Genomic DNA, 24,597 nt, shown 5'->3' with positions numbered 1-24,597 from the left:
CGATATGAAAATAAACTTGGGTATGCTAGGCATAGCTGTTCATTCGTAGATGTTATGAGTAATTGTAAAGATCAGAAAACGAAAAACAAAACCGAATGATGAACACAATCGCAATCCTTCATAGTGTACCTTGAGGAAATTGCACAAAGTAGGTATTGTCCTATGTCATAGAAGCACGTGATCTCCCGGTACTCGCGTTTTGCGCTCGCCTTCGCGTCCCCAGCCATGTCCTTCATTCCCTCACGGTTGGAGCTGAATGCTTATCAGCTTAAAATAGTTCATTCTCAAGCTTTGTTATTTGAAACACAAAGCTGTGATTCCATCCCATATACGATCATCGCTGTGCACGCAGGAATCTTCCCGTGTGACGGCTTTGTTGAAACCGAATCCCTGCAATCATCGTCACTTTCACGTCAATTTCTCGTCCGACCCAATTCAATTATCGCAGTTTGAAATTGCTCCAAAATCATATTCGCCATGCAGTTCACTGACGCGGAGGCCGCTGACGTGAAGAAATGGGTTGTCAAAAAACTGGAGGACATGTGAGTTGACCAGACACTTTGACACGGCTTCGGGAAAGAAAGCAACGACTAATCGTATTCTTCGCTTGTAGCTCTGATGCCGACTCTGATGTGCTCGCAGACTACGTTTTGGCGCTAGTTAGGTCTGATGCGCCAGCCGACGAAATCAAGAAGGTCTCGGTTGAAAACCTAGAGGATTTCCTGCGCGAACGTGCGTCTGATGTCTCGATCGTATTGAATTGTTTCATATGACTAACACTTACTAGACACGCAACCATTCGTCAACGAGCTCTTTACAACCTTTGGTCCCAAACAACCCGCGCCCCCTCCACCCGCACCTGTACCCCAGCCTCAGCGCCAGCCCCAACCCGCTGCCCACATTCCCTCGTCACAACCCCCTGAGAATGCCCCCAGTGGCCCGAGGGCTGCTGTCGCTCCTGGCAGTGCGAACCGCAAACGAACTTTTAACGAGGGATTCCAAGGGGAGCCGGAACACGATGATGGTGGGTTCCAGAATCGCGCTATGAAGACTGCTCGACGCGGCGCGCGCGGAGGTGGTCGTGGCGACTTCATGGGTGGGCATCAGATGCAACAGGGTCAACAATATCCCCCCCAGCAACATGGTCAAATGTTCGCTCCGCAGCAACAGGGCCAACAGTTCCCCCCGCAACAGCCCGGTGGCTTCCCCATGATGCCTGGTTTCCCACCGTTCGATCCGAACGATCCTATGGCAGCAATGATGGCTATGCAAAGTATGGGATTCCCGCAGATGCCGGGAATGCCTATGCCCGGGATGCCTGGTCCTCCTGGTCAGCCAGGAGCCGATCAGATTCCACAAAGCAGCCAGCGATGTCCGTTCTATGATACCCAAGGTATCTGTTACCTAGGAAATACTTGCCCTTACCAACACGGCGAGGGAGGTGTCTCGAAAGACGATGGTAAGATAAATCCACTCATCCTAGATATACCATTGCTAACAGTCGCAGAATATGACCCAAAGACTGCGGGTATGCATGCGCAGCGGGGCGGTGCTCTCACACGCGGTGACCGTGGCCGTGGCCGTGGTCGTGGCGGATTCAGTGGACGAGGACGCGGCCGGTCTGATTTCTCATCGGCAGGACCTAATGAGGACCAATCTGTTACGACTATTGTTGTTGAGCAGATCCCCGACGATAAGTTCAACGAGGATTCTGTGCGTGAGTTCTTCTCTGAGTTTGGTAACATTACCGAGGTCTCTTTGCAACCCTACAAGAAGATCGCTCTGGTAAAATACGAAACTTTCCCCGAAGCCAAGGCCGCATGGTCCAGTCCCAAGGTCATCTTCGACAACCGTTTCGTGAAGGTTTACTGGTACAAACCGAATCGCGAGGAAAAGTCTGAAAGCGCACAACCTGAGGCACCCGCCTTCAACCAAGAAGAGTTCGAGAAGCAACAACAAGAAGCACAGAGAGCGCACGAGGAGAAAATGAAGAAGCGACAGGAGACTGAAGCCGCCAAGCAGGCTCTAGAGCGCCAGCGCGATGAACTTCTCAAGAAACAGCAGGAGGAGCGGGCCCGTCTCATGCAGCGACTCGGAGCTACAGCAGACACAAGCGATGCCGCCGGTACTGGGGATGCCATGGTCACTGAGTCTGCCGCCGATGAGAATATCAGTGATGAGACGAAACAGCTGCGAGCTCAACTCGCTGCCCTCGAGGCTGAGGCAAAGATCCTTGGCCTAGACCCTGCGGCTGACCCTTCAGGACGGGGCGGATACCGTGGTCGTGGTGGCTTCCGTGGCCGAGGCACATACCGCGGACGTGGCGCTTATGACCCCAATTTCCGCGGAGGATACCGCGGGCGTGGTGGGTTTGCGGCTCGCGGACGAGGAGGTGTGCTGCGTCTGGATAACCGGCCTCGACGAGTCGCCGTATCGGGCGTTGAGCTCAACTCAGACAAGGACGAAGCATTGCGTCAGCACCTGATGGTAAGTCATGCATCTTTCCAACCAAGCACGGCGTGTACTAATTTGTTATGTTATAGGGCGTTGGCGAATACGAATCCATTGAGGCACACCCAGACCAGCCCAACTCCGTCGTGGTGGCATTCAAAGAGCGCTTCCAGGCCGAGAAGCTCATGTTCTCCCCCTGGAACATCCCCTCCGTGGGCGAGGTCCAGCTCACCTGGGTGGCCAACCCTCCCATTGTCCTTCCTACCGCTGGGTCATCAACGGAATTCAAGGGTGGTCTTGGTCAAGACGAACCGGAAGACACAGTCATGTCGTCCGCGTCGGTGGGCAACACCGCTCCTGCGCGGGATATGGACTACGACGTTGCGGAGGATGACAGCTGGGGCGCGTAATTCCGGTAACTTTCGTCTACCATCTCATGTTGGTTGTATAGGCTGCATTAAGCTACTTTTACGGGATGGATATTCCTTCCATTCCCGACCTGTTGTCTAAAACAAACCGTGCTACAATCGTAGAGTGTACACAAAGTAGATCCTCACACGCTCTGAGGAATCAACTCGACCGTATATCCATCCTATCAAATCACATCAGCACAACAGCACAACACCCTGCCTATCTAGGAAGGTATGGAAACTCACCGGATCAGAAACCATAGCAAACTTCTCAAAAAACCAAGCGTAATTCGCATGAATCTCCCCACATCCAATCCCCCTCTTCTCCTCCCACCCGGAAAGCGGCACCGTCTCCCTCGAACAAACACCCACATCCTTAAGAATCCTAACCCCACCCTCCCTCAATCTCTGCACAGCAGCCGAAACATCAGGAACCGTGAATCCCAAATGCGCGAATCCAAGATGCGGGGGTACATTCCCCGTAGAAACACCACCACCATCTGCACTCGCATTCTCCGTACCATGCACATGATACAATTCCAAAAGTCCACTTGTCTTCGTCATAACAGGGATTTCACTCGTACTCTTCGCCCAAGCGGTAATGTCTTCTTCGGTCTTTGCATCTGCCGGCGGATGTCCGAGGTAATAGATCGTAAAGGGCCCGGCGTTCATGGTGAAGATTACGCGCATGCCTAGGAGGTTGATGTAGAAATGCAGTGAGCGGGATGGGTCTTGGATTCGGAGGGCTAGGTGGTTTAGTTTGTAGTCTTTTGTTGCTGGTGTTGGGGGTGGGTTTAGGCTTGGGGCTGCGTTGAAATGGCCTTTTTCTTGGGGGAGGTGCAATTGGTTTGAGGACATTTTGGATATGTGATGTGTTATAGATGGAGTTTATGAATTGAATTGATTGTATCAATTATGAAGGATATAAAGAATATCAATTGGGAAATAATCGAATGAGGGGTTGATACTCCAATGCGGATCCCGTTTAGCCTATCAAAGAGAACACTAAGTACATGTATGTATGTTGGAATAGATCAAGTATGAATTGATATCTCCGAGAACAGGGTACTGCATGTACTGCCGGTACTGCTATGGGGTTACTTCAAGAGACTACATCTACTGATAAACAATCATATCCAAACCACCCTCATACGGCATCGTCACCCGTCGGAACCCACTACCCTCGGCATCAACATACGCAAAGAGCTCCTGGTACCTATCACCCGCCTTGACCGTATTATCAGCGATGATGACCGCACCAGATCTGAAATGCGGCTGGACGAGCTTCAGCGCAGGGAGGGCGAGAGGGGTCCAGACTAGGTGTAATGGTTAGTATAGATGTTGCCAGTATCACTCGCCATCAACCTAGTATGCAAAGTTGAATACAAGATAACCAGGGTGTCGAGCAGACATGTGCAGAGTACATGGCTGCAACTGCACCAACCAAGAAAATAAACACCAACTTACTATCCAATAACAAGAAATCCACAGTCCCCAAATCCTCAGTAAGAGTCTCCCGCAGATCCCCAACACGAAGCTCAATAACATCCTCAACCTCCCTACCGGCTTTCGCCCAATGCGCTCTCGCCAGTTCGGCCTTAGACTCCTCTTTCTCTGTGGCGATAACCCGCGGCTTGGTGGTAGCGCTAACGCGCTTCGCATTTTCTGCAACAGCAAGCGCTAGATAGATAGTGCTAACGCCGAAGCTGGTACCGGCCTCGACGACTGTTTTGGCGTTGATGCTGCGCAGGATGTGGTAGACTAGTTCGCATTTGTCTTGGTCGAGGGCGATGAACTTGTCCAGCATGATGGAGTCGAATTCGGGGGTGCATTGTTGCGGGAGGGTGTGCCAGTCCACAGTTGATTCTTGAGTTAGGGATTTGGTGTGGAGGTCTTTTAGGAGGGTTAGGATTTCTGGGGAGGTTGTTAGGGGTGAGGGGGGCATTTTGGATTTTATTGATTGTTATTTGGGATTTGGGGTTGTAAAGGTGGGAAGTATGTATTGGCTACTAGGAAAGAGAAGAAGAAGAAGAAGAAGGGGGAGAGGGTAGTTGAATGAACTACCGAGGTCTGATCTTAGCTATGAAGGCCTGAGAAAATAGGCATTAGGCATTGGGCATCAGGATTGGAGAATTGGAGAACTGGTTTAGGTAAATGGGATCATGTCAGAAAGTCCTCAAACCCTGATGTCCAAGGCCGAATTGGCATCCAGTGAGTCATCGGGGAGCCCTGTACAAAGTCCGTACGATGTACAACACACGCCCTGTGAGGGAAGTTGGAGTGAGACACGGCTGAACAAGAACAATCGAAGAATGGCCGAGTCTAACCGACATGAGCAATATGATTCAAAGTACAGCCCTTGTCTAGTAGCTTACTATACGACTATGATAGCCGTTCAATTAACCCTAAACTCGCCCCAGTTGGCCCCAAATTGGCCTTGACATTGTGCTATAACAACTCGTGCAAGCACAACACCAAGCTCAACTCTACTGCTCCAGCAAATCCGCATAACTATCCAAAGACCTCCCAATCAAAGCAACCATCTCCCAAATATAATCCGCTGTAAAAAGCCTAGCCCACAGCCTAGTAACCGCAGCACTAAGCCGAGTATTAGTAGCAAGCAACCACTCCCTCGAAACACCATGCTGCACCTCCATGACCATCTCAAGCACGAAATCCCGCAATCGAGTCTCCTGCTCCGTCAACCTCGGCTCCGGATCCGATACCGTAATCGCCTCAAGCCACTTCGCCAACAACACCGCGCACTCCAGGGAACACAAGGCATGCTGATTCGACCACAGCGCCACCTGCGAATGCGCGACGAATCCAATGCCGAGCTTGACGGGTGTGCTGAGGGCATGTGCGCAGTGGAGCGCTGCACGCGTGAGACGGTCACCGCGGCGGACGGAGAGATTGTCGCGGAGACTGGTTGCGATTTGGACTGGGTCCCAGGTTTGCAGTTGGCGGGCTGAGCCGCAGTCTGCGTTGAGGCGAATGTAGGCTAGTCGGAGTAGGGCTGCGGATGTGAAGGATAGAGGGCCGTTCGGGCTGAGTGGGTCGACCGAGGATTCTTGATTGCGTTCCCAGCACTGGCACCAGCGTTCTAGTGCTTGTTCGACGTGGACGAGCTCCGGTGTGGATGTCATTGAGGAGGGGGTGAAGCGGTTTCGTCGGGACACGGGTAGTCGGCCCGCTTTCGTCATTAGCCAGATGTCTTGTAGGATAGCGTGGATTAGAACGTAGCCTCCGAGTGAGGAGAACCGCTCTGCATCGCTGGTTGGTCCAAATAGGGCGGAAAGGGCATCTTGGAATTTTGGTTCGCCGGGACTCTTCAGGCGCTCTGTCTGCCAGAGGTCTGCTTGCGTGGCTTGCCATTCTTTTTCGGTGCTGGGTAATTCGATTGTGAAGTCTTCCGTGAGGATCATTGGTGGGACGTCGAAGACAATGGTTTGGATGTTAAAGAAACAGAGAACAATTAGTTTGGTGCGTTTTACGCTTTCCCGGCGTATCCAGCTACTCCATGTCCCGTCCTGCTCGGGTAGCTGATTAAGTCCTCCTTTTCGCATGAGCATTTCCATTAGACTGCGAAGCGACAGCCCCTCGTGGTATGGAGGGTTGTTGATAAACCATAGCGACACCGAGGTCAGATACAATAGAGATTGCAGGGTTTCTAGGGCATCAATGTCGTCGGCCACATTAGTCGGGGACAGCTTGCCCGACTGGAAGACCCGGCGAACATGTTCCAAAGTCACTGGCTTAGCAATCTGATAAAGCCGCATGCTAGTATCTGGCTCGCGGCAATACCGTGCACCCAATGCCGCCATTGATAAGAAGAGCGGTAATGTCATCGAGTCTACATCGAGAGTCGGGAGATGGACAATTGGGTAGTGCTCATGGAAACCAGTTATATACCCGGTCAAACATCGGGATAGTGCATGTCGAGACGGCAGTGATGGATCTGGGACCACATTGGCATAGTCGGATAACATACCCAAAAACTTCTCCCGACATTGAGCCGTGACCGGTACGAATCCCGTGGGCTGGCGCGCCTTGGGGGAGATATGATACCCCTCCGGCTGGAGCGATGGTAACTGAGCACCATGTCGGGGGAGCACAGAACTTGAAGGAGTCGAAGGAGTGGTCTCAGTCAGAGTCCCTCTATCAGAAGATTGATCATAGTCCGGAACCGGGGAGAAGTGCAAAGGTGGAAATAGCGGGAGTGGCTGATAAGCCGGCGAGAATGGATGATTTGGCAAGGGGACGCTATCCAAGAATGAGGTGAAGTCATGGCCATGATATGATCCGGGTGCAAAGCCACCTAGAGCATATCCGAAATCCGGGGCTGGAGATGGGGTGGTGGGTCCTGCAGACGGAGCGTCCAGCATTGGGCGGTGTACGCCCGATAATCCTGGGTAATGGCCATCGGGCCTTTGTAAAGCGCGATTAGATTGGGCATGGTTTGGGACTACAGATGCCAAGGGGTCTAACCCTTCCAGGGTGGGAGGGTTAGCGGGGGAAGGTGTGTGTGTCTGGTTGCTGGTTGGACTGGCGTCGGGGTTGTGAGAGAGACGCTCATGACGGGCCAGCAGATCCCTGGAGGTGTCAGTATCTAAAATAAAAAAGTACCCGAAAGCCTAGGTTATGTATCATACTTGCGTGTAAAGGCCTTGGGACATTGATCACAGGCAAATGGTTTCTCTTTGGTATCTGTGGGGGATATTAGACAGGGTATGAGATGGGGTATTTGATCCAAGGTGAGACATACGGGAACGATCATGTCTTTGGAGATGCTCTAGACGAGCAAATGCCCTCTGGCACCGGTGACACTGATAGGGCTTGCTACTCAACATTGGGGAATGGACATAGCGTGGAGTTGTGGTCTCGGGGGATTGTAGCGTAACCCCGGTGGGTTTGACGGCATATTCCTTGTTCCCTGTTCCCTGTTCCCTGTTCCCTATTCACTGTTCACTATTCACATGCACACAACCCAAGTCAAATTGATTGGAATATCACGATCTGGCAGCCTTGCATAATCATGGTATCATTGGTTCATCCTGCCGATTCCCGAGGTCATCTATTGATTGTTAATCACTTCTGTCGAATCGGTCGCGACTCCGCAATTCCCCAATTTCTCCAATTTGGGGGAGAATTAACCATCAACTTGGATGTTTGCGGAGAAGTATAACCCCATATTGATTATGAATTATATATATTTTATAACTTCTAGATACTTTATTTATACCTATAAGTAACTATAACTAAGTATCTATGAAGTGAAAACGTAAGCCAAGCTAGGACATATTAAGTAGGCGGTGATGAACTCCGAACGCCAAGGGGTCAGGCCCCAGGACGGAAGAGCATTATCAACCTTGGAGGTCCACACCAACTTGGTACTTAGGAGGATTTCTTACAATATAGGTCAATTTACATGGGAACTCAGAATAAGTCCTAGCATTATTAACTGCATGGGTATATTCAACCAAGCAGGCTCCACATTCATCCTATAAACCTGATTGGAATGATATATCAAACGGGGGAATTCCGATTATGACTCGGCCTTTGATCCATTATTTCTCCAATTTTCTTTCGGTTGGACTCCACGCCCTAGATGCTTAGCCTATAAATCATTTGAAAGTCCGTCAGAACTCCAGAAAACTCTTGCCAAACATCATCCTGACTCACTACATGGCATCTACAACGCCGGGTGCACTTAAACCCCAACAAACCACCATGGAAAAGCGCGACGAGACCGCCGAGTCTCTGAGCGGATCCCAAGAGATCGAATACCGCTATTTAGAGCTGGAAACACCCCTACCGACCCCATGCATTACTTTACCACCCGGCCCCGCTCAGTCACCACCACCAGAACCGCCTAGTTTAGAGAAATATGCATCGCCGTTTCTCTGGCCCCGATGGCGCAAGTCCATGATGACTTATATCGCTTGTGGGGTTACTGCGCTGGCGGGTTATGCTGCGGGTGAGGTCAGTCCTGCCTCGGAGGAATTGACTAAACTGTGGGGGATCAGTACTGTCGTGTGTAATCTGAGTATCACGCTTTTCTGTTGTGGGTTTGCTCTGGCGCCGATGGTGCTGGCTCCGTTTTCCGAGATTAATGGACGGAGGCCCATCTTTATCGCTAGTGGGATTCTCTTCGTTGGTATGTATACCGTGTTTCACTCTGTTACTTTGCCCATGCTGACTTATGTCAATAGCTAGTTTGATTGGCTGTGGAGGCACGCAGTCCTTTGCTGGATTGCTTGTAGCTCGTTTCTTCCAGGGTGTGGGTGGATGTATGTATAGCCTGTCCCAATGGTCGATTTCCCCTGTTCAGTTCTCAATAGATATTAACTTCACCCTCACAGCAACATTCTCCACCATGGTCGGCGGCGTGATCAGTGACATCTACCATGCCGAAGATCGCAACACGCCCATGGCGCTCTTCTCAGGATCAGCATTGTTCGGCACTGGCCTGGCACCAATGATCTCTGGCGCAATCATCACACACACCACATGGCGCTGGGTATTCTACTCGCACGCAATTGTGTCCGCCGTCTTTGTCATTATCATCTACTTCTTCTTCAAAGAGACGCGCGGCAGCGTCCTGCTAAGTCGCAAAGCCGCAAAGTTGAACCAGTACTACGAGCAACTCGAAGAAGCAGGTCACCACGGTGTAATTCTACCGAGCGAAGAACCATCTGAAGAAAAATGCATTCGTCGAATCAGATGGAAGGTCAAGAGCGACGAGCAACGAGCATCGATCGCAACAATGATCCAGATCTCGCTGTACCGACCATTCCGTAAGTCCACATCAACCCCCATCCACCCCCAAAGAAAGAAAAAGAGAAAAAGAAAACGCTAACATCCAAACCCCAGACATGCTCCTCACCGAACCAGTAGTCTTCTTCTTCTCCCTATGGGTCTCCTTCAGCTGGGCCGTCCTCTACCTCCAATTCAGCTCCGTCCCACTAATTTTCCGCACAAACCACAACTTCACAATCGAGCAAACAGGCGCCGTCTTCACCTCCATGTGCGTCGGCGTCATCATCATCACAATCATCAGTATCTACCAAGAACGCATCGCCATGCGCTTCGGTAAACACACTACTTCTCCAGAAGGCAGGCTGTATTTTGTCTGCGTTGAGTCTGTCCTTCTGCCCATTGGTTTGTTCTGGTTTGGTTGGAGTTCTTTCTCGTCTGTGCACTGGATCGTGCCTGCCATGGCCGTTGGTTGTGCGACTATGGGCATCTTTTCGATTTATCTTGCTACGTTTAATTACCTCGCGGATACTTATCATCGCTATGCCAGTTCGGCGATTGCGGCGCAGTCTTGTTGTAAGTTCTTTTTATTTTTTTTTTTCTCGGATTGTTCTCTTGATGAACGTCAGGGTATGTGTTGGGATAATTTGCTGATATCTTGTCTACTAGGCCGGAATATGCTCGGTGGTATCTTTCCACTAGTCACCAATGCCATGTTCACCAACCTGGGTTATCCACAGGCATCGAGTCTGCTGGGAGGACTTGTAAGTTGTGGCGATTACCCCCAAAGGAAGAAAATCGACTAACTGGATCGAAATAGGGTGCTGCTTTGACTCTGGTACCCTGGGTCCTGGCCTTGTACGGACCCAAGATTCGAGCCAGGAGCAAGCTCGCAAGTGTAAGTGATGTCTTCCCTCAATGTATAATCCCTAAGACTAATAGAACGATAGGAGCTCGCACATTAAATGATACACAGCGGATACCAACTATGAACACGACAAAAAGTAATTTAATCATGGATTTCTGGGATGGAGGATCATATAGAGACAACGACATGCATATTATCAACTATTTCAGGATGTCCAGCCTGAATTTTCATCACAGCAAATGAATTGAAGTCAAACCAACCGTACGCTTCCTGTGATCCGAAAATGGTCATGCCAGCAAGTTAAAAACCCCCAATGCTAAAGCGATGTACATGCCATGTGTTCCATGTGAAATCCCAAAATCTTAAATCAAAACAATGCAATTACCTCGGGCGTTGATGTCCTCTAAATGGATGTGCACCGTTAATCCCAGGACGATAAGACGCGTACCGACCCTCATCCTCGCTATCACTATCCATTTGATCCAAAAGGCGATCAATATCATCCCCAGCATGAGCTTCCAGTCCTGGTTTTCTTCTGGGTTCACGGCCATTGTGAGACTCGGAGCTTTGGGACCCCTGGCTTCCATCGTGGTGAGCTCCATTGCTGGAAGTGTTGATCGACTCGTTCAGGCTGCTTTGCGTGCTCGCTGGTTGCAATGGACGAGGACTGAAACGATACCCCGAGTTCTCGGGGCTGGACATGAACATCAGGGTTTCGATGGCGTCTTGTTCCATGAGTGTGTTTTGGGAGTGGGTACGGTGTCTGTAGAAGCCGTTCGGGGTGGATGTTGGTGCATATGTGTGTGATGATGAGAGCGAGGGCGTCCCTGGTCCTAGGACTGGTTGGCCGTTGAGGGGTTGCGAGAGGCCATTCTCTTGGTGTGAATGATGGCGTCGGTGGCGGGAAATAGGGCTGTTGTTTGAAGGTTTGGAGACTGCCTTGGGATTCGGTCGACGGCGCTGGTTATGACCATTTGATGGGATGATATCCACAGGCGGTGCTAGCTTGGGAATTGGAAGGAATTGATTAGATGAAAATGCTGATCGTGAGCGGTTATGGCTCGAGAAATGATGAGGGTTTCCGTTGGATGATGTTTGGGAATCTTGTGAAAGGGGCGTGGAGTTCCCTGCTGGCAATGATGCAATGTCACTTGATGCCGACGGGCTCAATGGCGATGCGCTGTTGTGTGTTTGCAATGCGGTCTGAGTGGTAGCTTCACGCGACTGTCGGGCCTGTTCTACTTTGGCGGCTGCATATGATAGACGTGTACGGATATGGACCGACAACTGGGTAATACAAATGAGCTATAGATTCTTGAGGGAGCGAGCGGGCGCGTTACCTGTGCAATCCTACTCCCATAAGCTAACAAGCCCGTACTCTTCGAACGGCGTCGTGCAGCTCCATTCGCATCGGCAATGTGGGCTGTGGGGATATCTAAAGTGGATTTGAAGTCGCCAGCCGCCGTCCGTTTCTGGCTTGGAGCCAAGCGAGCATCAAAGTTCGACCTTGTGCGTGAATGCTTTGGCGATGGCGGCGGTGATATTGAAGCATTGCCGGCTTTGATCGGCGCCAATGAGGGTTGCCATCGATCTAGTGAGCCGCCTCCATTCACCGGCCGCATGTGCGGGGCGAGTTGGGATTCCAATAACTCCCGATCCACCCACGGTTTCGATGTATGTCCATTCAATGTATGAGAGTTACCGAACTCTGTCGACTGGTTATTACTACCATTGGTCGAGGATGCAGGAAGACTGGAAAGGGAGTCTGTGACGGTGCTAGCAGAAAGGTCTAGTCGTCGGCCATCGCCCGATGTATCGCTGCCGCGCTCCGATAATTCGATATAGGCTGAGTTCGGGTTACCCTCGCCGTGAGCGAGGGTAACGGCGTTCAAGCCATCTATTTGTAGTGACAATGGTTGCGGTGATTGTGTGGTTTGGGCCTTGGCCGAAGGCATTGGGGGGTGAGGCACGGGCGACGTCGCGTTGTTCACCGAGTGGGTGTTCGCACTGGCCTCCGCATGGAACACCCCGCGATTAGACACATCGCGATCGTCATTCATGGTCAAGTATGGGGTGTGGAAGATTAACAGATGCTGGGATAGCGACAATTGGCAAATACGCGCGACCTAGCTTTAATCGCGAGTTTACGCGGCCGCACGATCTCAACACGCATGTCTCGGCTCGAATCACCGCATCGAGAGTTGGGACTGGGAAGGTCCAATATCAATGATTTAGATGCAACTAACAGTCGAGATCTCAACAAGACGCGTGGGAGCACTGTGGGAACCAGGAGCATCTGCCCGATCGAGTGGCGATCGATCAGCACGCGCGCAAGGGTTGTGACAGCACGAGGCGGCAAATGGGGTTCTCCACCGTGATCTTAACCGCGGATGAAGGGCCCGACAGAGGTTTGAATAAAATAATGCGAGTAGTAAGAACTAATTTTGAATATAGATGCGCCACAATATGCTAGCACCAAAAGAAATGCCGTGGAGTAGTTGGGTAGAGGGTTCAGGGTGACTGGTCTTGGAACACGCGTGTGAGGCGCGGTCACGTGGATGGTACTAGACCAATTTCATCGGACTCAATGAGTTTCTGTAGAAAGAGTGTATATTCCAAAACCATCGGTATATGGTCATTCAGAGATGAGGATGGTTGAAGATGGTTGAGGGTGGTCGAAGGTGGTCGAAGGTGGTTGTAAGTGGGCTTATGTTCGATGGGCTATACTTCGAAGTATACCAACAACTAGTTACCACAACATCTACGAGACTACAATATACAAGTTAAAGCAAATAGAAAATAAAACTTGGATTTCTCATTAATGATATAATATACACAATTATGGAGTCATGGGACATATACTCCGAAACAATGGCTCAACTCCGATAACGAAACAACTCAGCGGAAAGCAAGAGTAAGCTGAGAGAAAGCATAGATGGATCCAAGTCCAAGTCCAAATCCAAATCCAAAAGAAAACAAAAGAAACTAGCAATTCTTTCCTCCGTAGTCCGTATCCAATCCAGGCATCAGTCTGGCAGGCCTTTCATACCTCTACCAGCACTGAGCCACACACCCACACAACCCTTCTAGACGATGAACGCCGTTGACATCTTCAGGTAATCCGGAGTCAGATCACAAGTGATCTGCTCGACCTCCGGAGCCTTAGAATCAGGGCGATCAGCCACGTGAGCAGGCTTCGGCGCCTCTAGAAGGGAAAGTTAGTATCAAAGACAACCTTAGAAGGACATTGCCGAGGGGATCAACATACTTGGTTCTCTGGGGTCATGCCAGACCTTCATCTTCACCTTCCAGCCCTCATACTTCTCCTTGCAGTCCCGAAGCTTAGGCTTAAGCTTGGGCTTCCATTCTTCCTTATACTTGGGCTTCATCTTGTGGTAGCTAATAGAGCTATTAGTATTTTCTTTTTAGAATGATTGGATGGTGGACTTATATACTCACATTATGCAACCTATGAAGATGGCGAAGGCTGCTATGATGAACCCGAAGAGTAGTTTGGCGATGGCGATTTCTTTCTGGTAGTCAACCTCGTATTTCTTGTACCGAGGAGAGAGCGTGCTGACGTTGACAAGGCTTGGGAGGGGAGCCATGTGTATCTAATGGTTGTTTGATGTTTGAGAAAGATGTTTTATTGATGAATGAAGATGGAGCTTTGATGGAGCTTGATAGAAAGTAGATGTAGTTGGAAAGTTGGAAATCAAGGACAGTGGGAATCCGCGAGGATAATATAGACAGGACTACAAGTGCTACTAAACTTGTTATGGAATTCATGATGCATGGAGTATGAAGCTTTGCGAGTTAGGGTTTCTTTACCTGTTGTGGTGTCGGGGGTGATGGAAAGATGATTAGGTCCTCACCTACTATGCCACATCCGGGAGTATGAACATTCAAATGCGAGGTTCATTTAGAACTTTCCTACTTTGGGAACTGTTAGGTGCCTCGAGGTGCTCCATTCTACTTCTGGCATCGGGGACCAGCCGACGGCGAGAAACAGCCTCGTCATTAGTATAGAAAGAAAGCACAGTAAAGACGGCATGGGGGAGGCAACGAGAAGAAAGCATAGGCAAACAGTAGTGCATTCATGAAATAGTTTTGATATAAATAAACATCCAACATAATGTAGGTACAAGTTTTGGGTCCAAACGCCATCTATGCAAAAGACCCAAGTAGATTAAGACATGTCCAAGAACAAAGAATAGATCACTTGCGCTTCTTGCCGCGTCCACGGCCACCAGAGTCTTCATCCGGGTTCTTGCGCTTCTTGCCCTCCTTGCGCCAGTAATCATTGCGCTCTCTCTTCTCGCGCTCGGCCTTCTTCTCCAGACCATCAGCCACCTTAGCGCGGTAGACCTTGCGGCGCTCCTCCTGCTTGACGGATCGCTTAGCTTGTTTCTCATTGCGCATGGTAGTGAGCTTCTGCATGAGGTCACGGGCCTTCTTTTCCTCGCCTCCGAGGACAACGGCACGCTTCTGCATGTAGGTCTGCTCCTTGTGGCCCCTCATCTTGGTGATCTGGGACTTGAAGGGGAGCTCAGCGGCTAGCTGTCTTGGCACACGGAGCGGGTTGAAGTGACGGGCTTGTCTTTCGATGGGCTTGTAAGCCGAGTCTTTGATTTGGGGGGTGGGGATACCCTGAGCGTGACGGACTTCACCAGTCAAGCGCATGCCCTGCCATCCATTATCACCCTTTTCGCCATCGACCTGGTCCAACAGGTTGGTCACAGGGTTGTAGTAGCGGTGGGGCTTGATGGGGTACCAAGCACGCAGGAAGGCAATATCACTCATCAAGATCTTGTCCTCGAATGTAGCACGGAAACAGCCATCGGGCTTGGAGAGCGCACGCTTGATCTGACCGCGAATACCAGAGACAGTCTTGATGGATGCACCTTCGAACTTGGCAATTTCCAGCGCAGAGGTGAACATGTCCTTGATGAAGGCGGTGTTCTTGAAGATCTTGTAAGGGTGACCAGTGAGCTTGAGCTTCTTGACAATTTCCGTGTGCTCATCCACGCTCTGAACAACACCAGTGGCCGCAATGCGGAAACCGGGGTTCTTGTTCGAGAACGAGTTCACACAGCAGAAACCGGTGTTGGGAGCGACAAGAGGTCCGTAGAAGGTAGCGAAGCAGTGCATATGCTCAGGGGTATACTTAAGCATGCGGTTTCGCGTCCGACTGTCGGATGTACTGTAAATAGGCATGGTCTGGAAGCGGCGCCAACCAAGCGAGAAGATCAACGGATCGTTACTCTTGAGAATCTTCTTGTGCCAGCGATGTCTCTTGATGCGAATCTGCACGTAGCCGAATCGGTCCTCAGTAGGCGAGAGACCACCAACGATGACAGGGAAGCGAGGGTTGAACTTGGAAACAAACTCGTAAGGTACGTTTTCGAGGACGATACGTGCGTAGGTACCGGCTTTGTAACCTTCAGCCCGGGCGCGCGAGGCAGGGTCGAGTGTCTCGAATTCGGCGCGGTTGATATCTGCCTGCTTTTGCAGCTTGGCTTTCTGTAGATCATACCAATCGTCTTCGCCGAACTCGCCATCAATACCATCATGCGTCCCGTCCTGAACCTTTCCAAAGCCTTCGCGGTCCTCTTCTTCGAAACGTAGCTTCAGTTCTTCCTTCTTTTTGGCATTTCGCTCACGCTCGGCTTCCAGGTCGGCAGCATTTTCGGGCTCATCTTCGCCTTCCTCATCCTCATCCTCATCGTCATCGCCATCTTCCTTGATACCGTTGAAAACTTCGCCAGATTCCAAGTCCTCGTAGTCACCGTCACCTTCATCTTCATCCTCGTCATCCTCATCACCATCCTCATCATCTGAGGCACCACCGGAAAGTTTGCCAGTGATGAAGCGGAGTTTGATTAATTCGAGCAACTCCTCGTCCCGCCACTTCCGCTCCAGCTCATCGTAGTCGTACTCTGGAACGGCGCGGAAGTCGGCTTGGTCTTCTTTCTCGTTGTTTGTCTTCTTGAAGAAGTCCTCGCCTTCGTCGTCAGCGGTTCTATCTTCCTCGTCCTCCTCCTCATCGTCGGAGTCTTCACCGCGCCATGTCTTCACGACATCAAGTGGGGTGATCGACTCGTCGTACATCATTCTTGACAGGTCGCTGACTCGGAAAGGAGGACGCTTTCCGTGAAGAGACTTGGCATTGGCGAGCATGTTCTCCTTCCATCGAACATTGCCCTCCTCATCTTCATCGTCATCCTCATCCTCATTTTCATCTTCATCCTCGTCTTCATCACCGCTCTCGAGTTCCTGATCTGAGACTGAAGAGATGGAGCCCAGGTCAGAGTCACTGTCAGCGAAAGCCATGTCTTCTTCCTCTCCACCAGCATTTCCGTTCTGTTTGGCCTTGAATCGGGCTTCAAAGTCTGCAGGCGCAGACATGTCGAGTTCGCCTTCATCATCTGTCACATCCTCCTCATCCATATCTTCGTCGGCCTCCTCGTCGCTATCGAATCCTTCGGGAATATCTATGTCGTCTTGTTCAGGTACAGCCACGCGGGCGCGGCGTGGGGCTTTCCGGCCAGTCTCGTCGTCATCCGCTTTATCGAGGGCCTCGCCGCCACGGAAGAGACGAACACCCTGGTCAGCCTCACCCAGCATCTTGCGCTCGCCTTGAAGGCCAACAACAAGGTGCTCACCAAGACCCCGGCGTTCCTCGTCGTCCGAATCCTCGTCCGAGTCCCGGTCAAAGGTATTGGTCTTGATATCGATGTAAACTGCATCCTTGTCGACCAAGACACCACCAACATCAGACATGGGAGCGAAAAGCAGCTTTTGGTGCTCGCCAAGCTTGCGCCTGTTCGACTTTCCTGTTGCCTTGGCGATCTGCTGGTCCATATAGGGAGTCGGGCATGGATCGGGCAAGCCTTCAATATTGGCAACAGTCAGATCACCAACACCAGGAACATGAACTCGGGCGCCATGAGAGGGGAAGTTCGTGCCGCGGAGGTAACCGTAGAGCGCGACTGTGCGATCACACTTCGAGTTTTCCTCGATCTGAGTGGGCGGTGTAATATCCAAGAAGCGATCCGCAAGCGCGTAAGGGTGGGAGTTGCGCCACACGAGCGGACGAGGGTTTTTCATAACGGACAGGAATCTTGAAAGGTTGTGCACTTCACGATCGGGGTAACGGCCGTTGATGACACCGGACAAGTAAAAGAGCTTTGCGCCCGCGTATAGCTCACTCCAGAAACGGTGCTTCAGGCGCTTCTTCGCGTCCTTTAAGGTGCTATGCTTCTTGAATTGATCAAGATGAGTAAGGATACCGAAGACGTTACCCGGCATACCGGCTGTCGATAAGGCGTTCAAAAACTCCATGGTCTCCATCTCGAATCCAAAGTTTCCGTCAATCATGAGAAGCACAATATCTGCGATCTTAGAAATATCAATCGCAGCCGCAAGAGAGTCGGACGGGCATTCGATGAAGGTGAGACGCTTGCGCTTGGTCGTAACAACGGTCAACGGGCCTTGCGGCGAGCTGAGGGTTTGCTTGGTGTAGCGGCGAATCAGAGATTTGAGCAGAGTTGTCTTTCCAACCCCCGGGGGTCCAACGATGGCGACAACGACTGGCGGGGCCTCCTCGGGCATACGATCCACGAGGGGGACATGGAGTCTCTTTTCTCTGACCTAGAAGAGAAGTACGGGTCAGCATCAATCGAGCAGCAGAAAAAATCCATATACATACATCGTGCGATCGCGCAGCCTGCTTATTGAGCTTTCCAGGTCTGGAAGTGACGAATGCTTTCGGATTAGCACCTATAAAGAAAAAAAAAAGATTGTATTAGCATGGGCTCGAATTTGCAGATTTATTGGAGCGGTCTCGCCGTACCCTCAAACTTCTTCTTTTCTTTGGCAGGGCGATGCGCCCTGTTGGCCTGTTGCTCCATACTGTCTGTAAAGAGGTATAATACCTCGACAGATCAACTCCTTTATTCAAAGAGTAAAGAAGGACAAGCGCAATCGAGGTAGAGGACTTTCCCCGACGGCCAAAAAATTAGCAGCAATTATTTTTCTGCCAAAGCGGAGTAGATAAACCTTAGTCAGGGGATCAGAATCTTTATGGCCTAAGGCGCCAACCGTATTTTGAATTCCGGCCTGAGGCAGCAATCCTTATCATATACCGGCCCGGTAATTTCAATGTTGGCTCCACCCCGAGCTATGAGACATCAGAGACCCCGCTGTCTCCTTCCTTCAGTCTACGGTACTCCGTACTAAGGTTCCGTATGCTAGCGCTATCTTACACCGCGCGGGACTACTTTAGAAATTGGAGGATGTAATTTCCCCTCGTGGCTATCATGCGGGGCACCTTTGATATCGGAAAGCCCCCGATTAGGTATCTATAGCGAACTATAAATTTACTCTATACTCCCCCCGAAATTCTATGAATCCGATCTTCCTCCGTGTCTACTAGACCTTTGTGTAACATCCAGTCTCTATACTACCCCGCAAACCGCATATAATGTCTACACGCCAGCCACCTCCAGCTTACACAGCACCCCCCGATTCGGGGGTTCATGCAACTTCGCAGTTGTACCGCTCAATCTCCGAAACCGCATCCAGCCCCTCTGCGCGAATCCCGAAGGAATCATTCACTATCAGACCATGCTCTGCCCAAGCGTGGGTCGTCCCTGCCGGCCACATCTGCCGCCTGACGACGCCCAAGGGACCGCAGGTGGGTGACCTGAATATCTGGAACGCAAATAACCCCCGAGAACGTATGTGGGCTGCGCGTACCCGACAGATCCACGCCTCCCACGTCTCAGTGGGTGATCGACTGTGGTCGAACTTGCCGTACCTGCGGCCCCTCGTAACAATCACGGGTGACTCGCTGGGCGGTGGGCAGCTGCATGACGTGCTTGGTCCGGATGGAAAGCGCAACCCGGAAGTTGTGTTTGGGCCTACGCAGTTTGGAGGGCGAGTGCATGACTTGATGGGCACTCGCTGCGATCCTTATGTGAACTTGCTCATGGGCGGAGAGACCTTTGACTTCCACTGTCATTCGAACCTGACTCGTTCCGTCGTCCCTCATGGACTGACGGAGCTAGATGTCCATGATGTCTTGAATGTGTTTCAGGTAACGGGGTTGGATGAGAATGGAAAGTACTTCATGGAGACCTCCCCTGCGAAGGCGGGCGAGTACTTTGAGTTCTTTGCAGAAGTGGATGTTCTCTGCGCGCTATCTGCGTGCCCTGGCGGTATGACACCACGCTACACAAATGTCTCATTTTTTACATGCTAATGATACTCTCAGGTGATTTGTCCAATTGGGGTTGGGATGATAAGGAAGCTGATATGGGGGCCACTTGTCGTCCGTTGGGTGTGGAGGTATATCAACTGGCAGATGATAAGGTCCTGGAGGGGTGGAAGGCTCCAGAAAGCCCCAAGTACAAGGGAATGCACGGGATGAAGATGCCTCCCCGCGAAGACGATGGTTATATTGGACTTTAGGGTAAACACATCAAATAAATAATTATAGAGTCGTTTATTTCAAGAATGCCTTGTCTCTATGCAAGACATATTGCCCCGCGTTTTCTTAAATATGATGTCATTGCCTTGTATCGTTACATCAACAGCAATTCCCCTCCTTTACAACATACGTTGTACGTTATAGGCCGGATTGGAATTATACGGGAAATTATAGAGTCATTTAAGCAAGGGATGCAATAGAAATCCTGCTTTCGGGGAGTGAGGATACTGTAGAAGCCACTGCCAGGCCCATGTCAGAACAAGCATGTAAGACCACCTGGGCAATAGATCACGCCAAGTAGCACGGGCGGTACGGAAGTATCCAGCCCTGGCGGATAGTAAGGTGACAGAAGGTGAAGCGGGTGAAAGAGAAAGAGCGGCTGATTGGAAGGTACCTGCTTCAAGGCACCTGGGCACCTTCCAAAATAAAAAAAAATAAAGTGTAGCCTTCCCCCCCCCTTCAAGCCCCTCTCTCTTTCTTCCCTATAAATTCTTTCTTTCTACTTACCCTTTCTCCTCTTCACGCTTTGTACCTTCACACATATTTTGCCATCTGACATCATGCCTCTTTACAACGTGAGTTCGGCTTTATCTTCAAAAAAATATCCGGACTAACATCTCCCTAGATCACCCTGAAGACAGACGCTCCCGTCGAGGAGCTGGAAAAGTGTGTCGCATTACCATTATCTCGAATACCTTGGTACTAACATATATACTCAGGGCCAAGGCAACAGCTAGGGAGAAGGGCGGCGTCATCAAACATGAATACAGCATCATCAAAGGCTTCACGTAAGTGGTGCCAGTTTGAGCTATGCCATCGGCGCATGCTGATATATGGATCAATACTAGTGTTGAATTCCCCGAGGACAATGTCCAAACCTTCGAATCTACCAAACATGTCCATGTTGAGCTGGATGGTGGCATAACTACAAATTAGATGAACCTATTCATCATGACTAGCACTGAAGGCTGCAGTCGCTGTGGATGTTCTGTTTTATGACCGACTCGAAACATGGAAGCTGGATATCCGGGGGTTCTTTTCTTTTCAATTTTTTTGTGTGTTTTGCTTCAGCGAGATGACTTGATACCAATTATGCGACCTGATTTCATCCGAGATGTCATGTACATCTTATGAGCCGGCCTTATCCAAATAGCAGAGGTACAGGCATTCGTACAGATGGAGCAATTTTCCTGAATCCAACTATCAGGTTGAGTGATGTGCGTAGTGTGTATGGATTTAAACTTGAACGAGCCCTGTGCAACATCCAAACGTAGAAATTCACATAAACACACCTATCACTTGTGAAATATGTAGCAACCTGGGAGCTTTGATCCCTGTTGATCTACAACATTGGACCGATGATATCCGCACCGCCGATGCAGATCTTCCGTCCCGGAGTTTCACTGTGAACTTCCACTTCTCTCTCTATCTCATGGCTACAATTCACAATGACAACCTCAATACCTAAAGCTATGCCTTTTCGGCCTGGCTGCCGATGCCTTCCGATTGCACGACCTCGCATTTATCGTCAATCATCCACACAGAGTCAAAACTGGGCTGGTCGCCCATTTGATGTCGCCAAAGACAATGTTGCGCAGCTGGCTGCGAGTCCCCGTCGGCCATTGACACTTGCAGACCTACTAAAGTCAGTCTTATATATATAATACCTTACACCAAATTGGAAACAAAATGTGCTAAATTCATGTCAATCCCTCAGACACGGCCGCCCACCATTGAACAAAGAGGCTCTTCTAGCCTCTGCCAACTTCACTCTATCCCTCCTCCCCGCCCGACTAGCTTCTCGGATCCAAGCATTACGAAACCTCCCTTTCATTGTCGTCTCAAACCCCCATGTCTCTAAGATTTACCACAATTACCTCCATTCGCTATCGACCCTCATACCATATCAACAGCGCCGCATCACGACTCTCGAAGAAGAGAAACAGTTCGGGGATGTACTGGCGGACCTCGTACACACGCATACAAATACAATCCCCGTCCTCGCACGCGGGTTTTTGGAGTGCAAGAAATATGTCAACCCGGCCGACGTGACGAGCTTCTTAGACACGCATCTACGGGCGCGTATCGGAACGCGCTTGATCGCGGAGCAGCATCTAGCTCTTCATTATGCCTCTCAGCCCATCAGCGATAACCCATCCGATGTCGCTGATGCACCTGCGCCCAAGAACTCGATTCCATCAAACTATATTGGCGTCATTGACACCGCTTTGCAACCCGCACGCATCATCCGGCTTTGCGAGGATTTCGTTGGAGAAATCTGTGAGCTTAAGTACGGAGTGCGACCGCGTTTGAATATTGGAGGTGAGCCTGAGGCCACTTTTGCTCACATCCCTGTACACGTGGAGTACATTATCACGGAGCTGTTGAAGAATGCATTCCGGGCAACTATTGAAAATGGAAATGAGCGTGAGCCTATCGAGGTGACAATTGCTGCTGCTCCAGATGTGCCCGGAAATGCGCCGCCGGTTCCGGGCGATACTGATGCTGAATTTGAGTTCGATTCGGAGCTTGCCAGCGCCAATGAAAATGAAACCATTGGGTACTCGGCTCCGTCCTCTCAGAGTATCACTATCCGTATCCGTGACCGCGGTGGTGGTATTCCGCCTGAGGTTCTGCCCCATATTTGGTCGTATAGTTTTACGACTTTCTCCGACTTAGACCTCGGGGGCTCGGAGAACGGCAATATGGATGCCTTGAACACCATCTCTGCTAGCGGTGGCCAGCTCAGCAGTATTGCAGGTCTTGGTTATGGGCTGCCTCTTGGTAGAGCTTACGCTGAGTACTTTGGTGGCAGCATTGCAGTGCAAAGTCTGTGGGGATGGGGGACAGATGTTTATTTGACGCTGCAGGGAGTTGGGAGAATCGATTAAGAAAAGCCAAAGGAAACGACAGCACTAGATACCCTGAACAAGATCTTTTTTTCTGGCTAGTACAACCAACTCATGGTACCTGCAGATAGATTTGCCTTCTACAACACTGCCCTGGCCGATGGCTGGATAAACAGATCTATGAAATCCGAGATCAAAGTATCTGGATTTTGAACAGCACCCAATATCCGACCGATACCTGTGGCAGAGAACATAAGCCCCATATTTTGAAAAAACTTGTCTTGTACCGCAGCCGGTGTTCTAGGATTCCGAGCGTGTCCTACTGGATACTCGATCAGTATTTCAGGCAACGAGGACCCATCTGCGAGATGGACCGTCATCCCTGCACCAATACTCTTCTTGTCCAGATCCAAGTAGTCTTCCGTGAGCCTAGGGTCGGACTGCACCACGATCCTTCCTCGCAGGGCATCAAGCTCCTCGCTATTCGCCCATGGGCTTTTGTCTAAATAGTCCACCGCCTCTGGCGGACTACCTTTCAAGAAAGCCAAGGCAACCACATACTGAACGCAGTGGTCACGATCAGCAGCGTTGTGCAGCGGCCCCTGTTTGTTGATGATCAAAAAGGCAGCAGCAGTTGTTCGCAAATCTATTCGCTGGATCTGTTTGAGCGGATCGGACGGCTCTCTCTGTTGAAATCGACGCGCTTGCAAAACGGCTGCCTCCACGGCCGAGATTGCATGCCCTTCCACGGGCATACTTTTGAAGAGCACATTCTGTACCGTCCACGACCCAAATGGTCGTGGAAGTACAAATCCCGACTCGCCAAAAGTCCGCTCCCAAAACCCCCATGGCTTCGCGCTCAACGCCCCTGCCGAACCAGGCTGGCCATTTTGCACCAGTAGAGCCAACTGCACAGCCCTTCTCGCTGCATCACCTGATGCCCACCCTTTCCTCGGGATAGTATTTGCGCCGGATCGATACACCCGGTTCGGGTGGCCATCCATCCAAACATGAGAAATAGTCGCCATGGCTTGTAATTCTGTCATTCCAAGCAACCAACAAACAACGGCAGCAGAAGCCAATTTTACCAGAACCACATGGTCGATTCCATAGGCATTAAACGCATTCCGCATTTGATAACACCCTTGTATCTCATACGCCTTAACCAGCGCAATAAGCAGCGTCTGCATCGTCAACGGTGGACCGGCATGAACCCGTCGGCCAGACAAACTTGCACGCGACAGCCAATCCATGACTGGGAGTATAGCACCGAGATTATCTGCAATTCAATCCAAATCTTAGTCTCACGGACACAATCCCTTTCCCAACCTCATGTCCCATACCTGAAGGGTGTCCCCACTCCGCACCACCAAGCGCATCATTGTGATCCAAATACCGAACTAGAACACCTAGATCGAAAGCCCCTTTGGTGGGATCGACCTGAAATCCCGTTCCCGGGACCCTGAATCCATCCGGCACGACTGTGTTCTCGATCACGGGACCGAGTAGCTTTCGGCATTCGGTGCTCGTCGCTGCTGTCTCGATGGCGCAGCCCATTGCGTCTAACAGAGCTGTCCGCGCGCATTTCCAAATCGCTTCGTCGTCTTGGTTGAAGGTGTGGTGGTAGACATAGTCTACTATGTCGACTATTGGTTGGTCGTATTGGCGAGACATTGCTTCAGGGATGGGTGTTTTAGCGATGTTTTAGTTACTTTGTGGCTGGTTTATTGTAAAATTGGGAGATGATGGAACTTTATGATTTTGGTAACA

General features: G+C 50.6%; 12 protein-coding genes across 12 annotated transcripts; 5 read left to right on the top strand and 7 right to left on the bottom strand.

Moving 5' to 3' along the window:
- Nucleotides 1-477: 477 nt before the first annotated feature.
- Nucleotides 478-2,861, top strand: N7455_001581 (CCCH zinc finger and RRM domain protein; the record flags this gene model as incomplete). The annotated part of the gene is made up of 5 exons (XM_040951456.2): nucleotides 478-542; nucleotides 614-732; nucleotides 788-1,459; nucleotides 1,508-2,487; nucleotides 2,544-2,861. 5 exons carry the CDS (start codon nucleotides 478-480, stop codon nucleotides 2,859-2,861), a joined length of 2,154 nt encoding a protein of 717 aa, XP_040818390.2.
- A 143-nt stretch (nucleotides 2,862-3,004) lies between these two features.
- Nucleotides 3,005-3,719, bottom strand: N7455_001580 (putative lactoylglutathione lyase (Glo1); the record flags this gene model as incomplete). Its single annotated transcript, XM_040951580.2, has 2 exons — nucleotides 3,005-3,043; nucleotides 3,108-3,719. The coding sequence occupies 2 exons, from the start codon at nucleotides 3,717-3,719 to the stop codon at nucleotides 3,005-3,007; spliced, it is 651 nt and encodes a 216-aa protein (XP_040818458.2).
- Nucleotides 3,720-3,977: 258 nt separating this feature from the next.
- N7455_001579 (O-methyltransferase) lies at nucleotides 3,978-4,806 on the bottom strand (the record flags this gene model as incomplete). Its single annotated transcript, XM_040951578.2, has 2 exons — nucleotides 3,978-4,177; nucleotides 4,329-4,806. 2 exons carry the CDS (start codon nucleotides 4,804-4,806, stop codon nucleotides 3,978-3,980), a joined length of 678 nt encoding a protein of 225 aa, XP_040817877.2.
- A 541-nt stretch (nucleotides 4,807-5,347) lies between these two features.
- Nucleotides 5,348-7,711, bottom strand: N7455_001578 (transcription factor domain-containing protein; the record flags this gene model as incomplete). The annotated part of the gene is made up of 3 exons (XM_065604027.1): nucleotides 5,348-7,454; nucleotides 7,514-7,568; nucleotides 7,627-7,711. The coding sequence occupies 3 exons, from the start codon at nucleotides 7,709-7,711 to the stop codon at nucleotides 5,348-5,350; spliced, it is 2,247 nt and encodes a 748-aa protein (XP_065462518.1).
- An 835-nt stretch (nucleotides 7,712-8,546) lies between these two features.
- N7455_001577 (uncharacterized protein) lies at nucleotides 8,547-10,582 on the top strand (the record flags this gene model as incomplete). The annotated part of the gene is made up of 7 exons (XM_040950968.2): nucleotides 8,547-9,018; nucleotides 9,074-9,151; nucleotides 9,224-9,658; nucleotides 9,735-10,193; nucleotides 10,287-10,381; nucleotides 10,438-10,515; nucleotides 10,568-10,582. 7 exons carry the CDS (start codon nucleotides 8,547-8,549, stop codon nucleotides 10,580-10,582), a joined length of 1,632 nt encoding a protein of 543 aa, XP_040818314.2.
- Nucleotides 10,583-10,669: 87 nt separating this feature from the next.
- On the bottom strand, nucleotides 10,670-12,545 carry N7455_001576 (uncharacterized protein; the record flags this gene model as incomplete). Its single annotated transcript, XM_040951745.2, has 2 exons — nucleotides 10,670-11,772; nucleotides 11,826-12,545. 2 exons carry the CDS (start codon nucleotides 12,543-12,545, stop codon nucleotides 10,867-10,869), a joined length of 1,626 nt encoding a protein of 541 aa, XP_040818429.2. The 3' UTR covers nucleotides 10,670-10,866.
- Nucleotides 12,546-13,571: 1,026 nt separating this feature from the next.
- On the bottom strand, nucleotides 13,572-14,093 carry N7455_001575 (uncharacterized protein; the record flags this gene model as incomplete). Its single annotated transcript, XM_040951450.2, has 3 exons — nucleotides 13,572-13,690; nucleotides 13,754-13,884; nucleotides 13,945-14,093. 3 exons carry the CDS (start codon nucleotides 14,091-14,093, stop codon nucleotides 13,572-13,574), a joined length of 399 nt encoding a protein of 132 aa, XP_040817791.2.
- A 610-nt stretch (nucleotides 14,094-14,703) lies between these two features.
- On the bottom strand, nucleotides 14,704-18,398 carry N7455_001574 (GTPase BMS1; the record flags this gene model as incomplete). The annotated part of the gene is made up of 3 exons (XM_040950927.2): nucleotides 14,704-18,138; nucleotides 18,197-18,267; nucleotides 18,341-18,398. 3 exons carry the CDS (start codon nucleotides 18,396-18,398, stop codon nucleotides 14,704-14,706), a joined length of 3,564 nt encoding a protein of 1,187 aa, XP_040818447.1.
- A 393-nt stretch (nucleotides 18,399-18,791) lies between these two features.
- N7455_001573 (urea carboxylase-associated family protein) lies at nucleotides 18,792-19,959 on the top strand (the record flags this gene model as incomplete). Its single annotated transcript, XM_040951957.2, has 2 exons — nucleotides 18,792-19,706; nucleotides 19,763-19,959. Exons 1-2 carry the CDS (start codon nucleotides 18,971-18,973, stop codon nucleotides 19,957-19,959), a joined length of 933 nt encoding a protein of 310 aa, XP_040818573.2. The 5' UTR covers nucleotides 18,792-18,970.
- A 579-nt stretch (nucleotides 19,960-20,538) lies between these two features.
- On the top strand, nucleotides 20,539-20,914 carry N7455_001572 (uncharacterized protein; the record flags this gene model as incomplete). The annotated part of the gene is made up of 4 exons (XM_040951956.2): nucleotides 20,539-20,553; nucleotides 20,604-20,644; nucleotides 20,698-20,766; nucleotides 20,827-20,914. The coding sequence occupies 4 exons, from the start codon at nucleotides 20,539-20,541 to the stop codon at nucleotides 20,912-20,914; spliced, it is 213 nt and encodes a 70-aa protein (XP_040818123.1).
- A 512-nt stretch (nucleotides 20,915-21,426) lies between these two features.
- Nucleotides 21,427-22,869, top strand: N7455_001571 (alpha-ketoacid dehydrogenase kinase family protein; the record flags this gene model as incomplete). The annotated part of the gene is made up of 2 exons (XM_040951420.2): nucleotides 21,427-21,623; nucleotides 21,696-22,869. 2 exons carry the CDS (start codon nucleotides 21,427-21,429, stop codon nucleotides 22,867-22,869), a joined length of 1,371 nt encoding a protein of 456 aa, XP_040817582.2.
- A 98-nt stretch (nucleotides 22,870-22,967) lies between these two features.
- On the bottom strand, nucleotides 22,968-24,501 carry N7455_001570 (putative 2-methylcitrate dehydratase (PrpD); the record flags this gene model as incomplete). The annotated part of the gene is made up of 2 exons (XM_040951727.2): nucleotides 22,968-24,106; nucleotides 24,171-24,501. The coding sequence occupies 2 exons, from the start codon at nucleotides 24,499-24,501 to the stop codon at nucleotides 22,968-22,970; spliced, it is 1,470 nt and encodes a 489-aa protein (XP_040818119.2).
- Nucleotides 24,502-24,597: the final 96 nt, after the last annotated feature.

Source organism: Penicillium solitum (assembly GCF_028829755.1).
Source record: "Penicillium solitum strain IBT 25940 chromosome Unknown utg000001l_segment0_segment0, whole genome shotgun sequence".
NCBI lineage: Eukaryota > Fungi > Ascomycota > Eurotiomycetes > Eurotiales > Aspergillaceae > Penicillium > Penicillium solitum.
The sequence above is the reverse complement of the archived record's forward strand: the minus strand, read 5'-3'. Positions and strand labels throughout refer to the sequence as shown.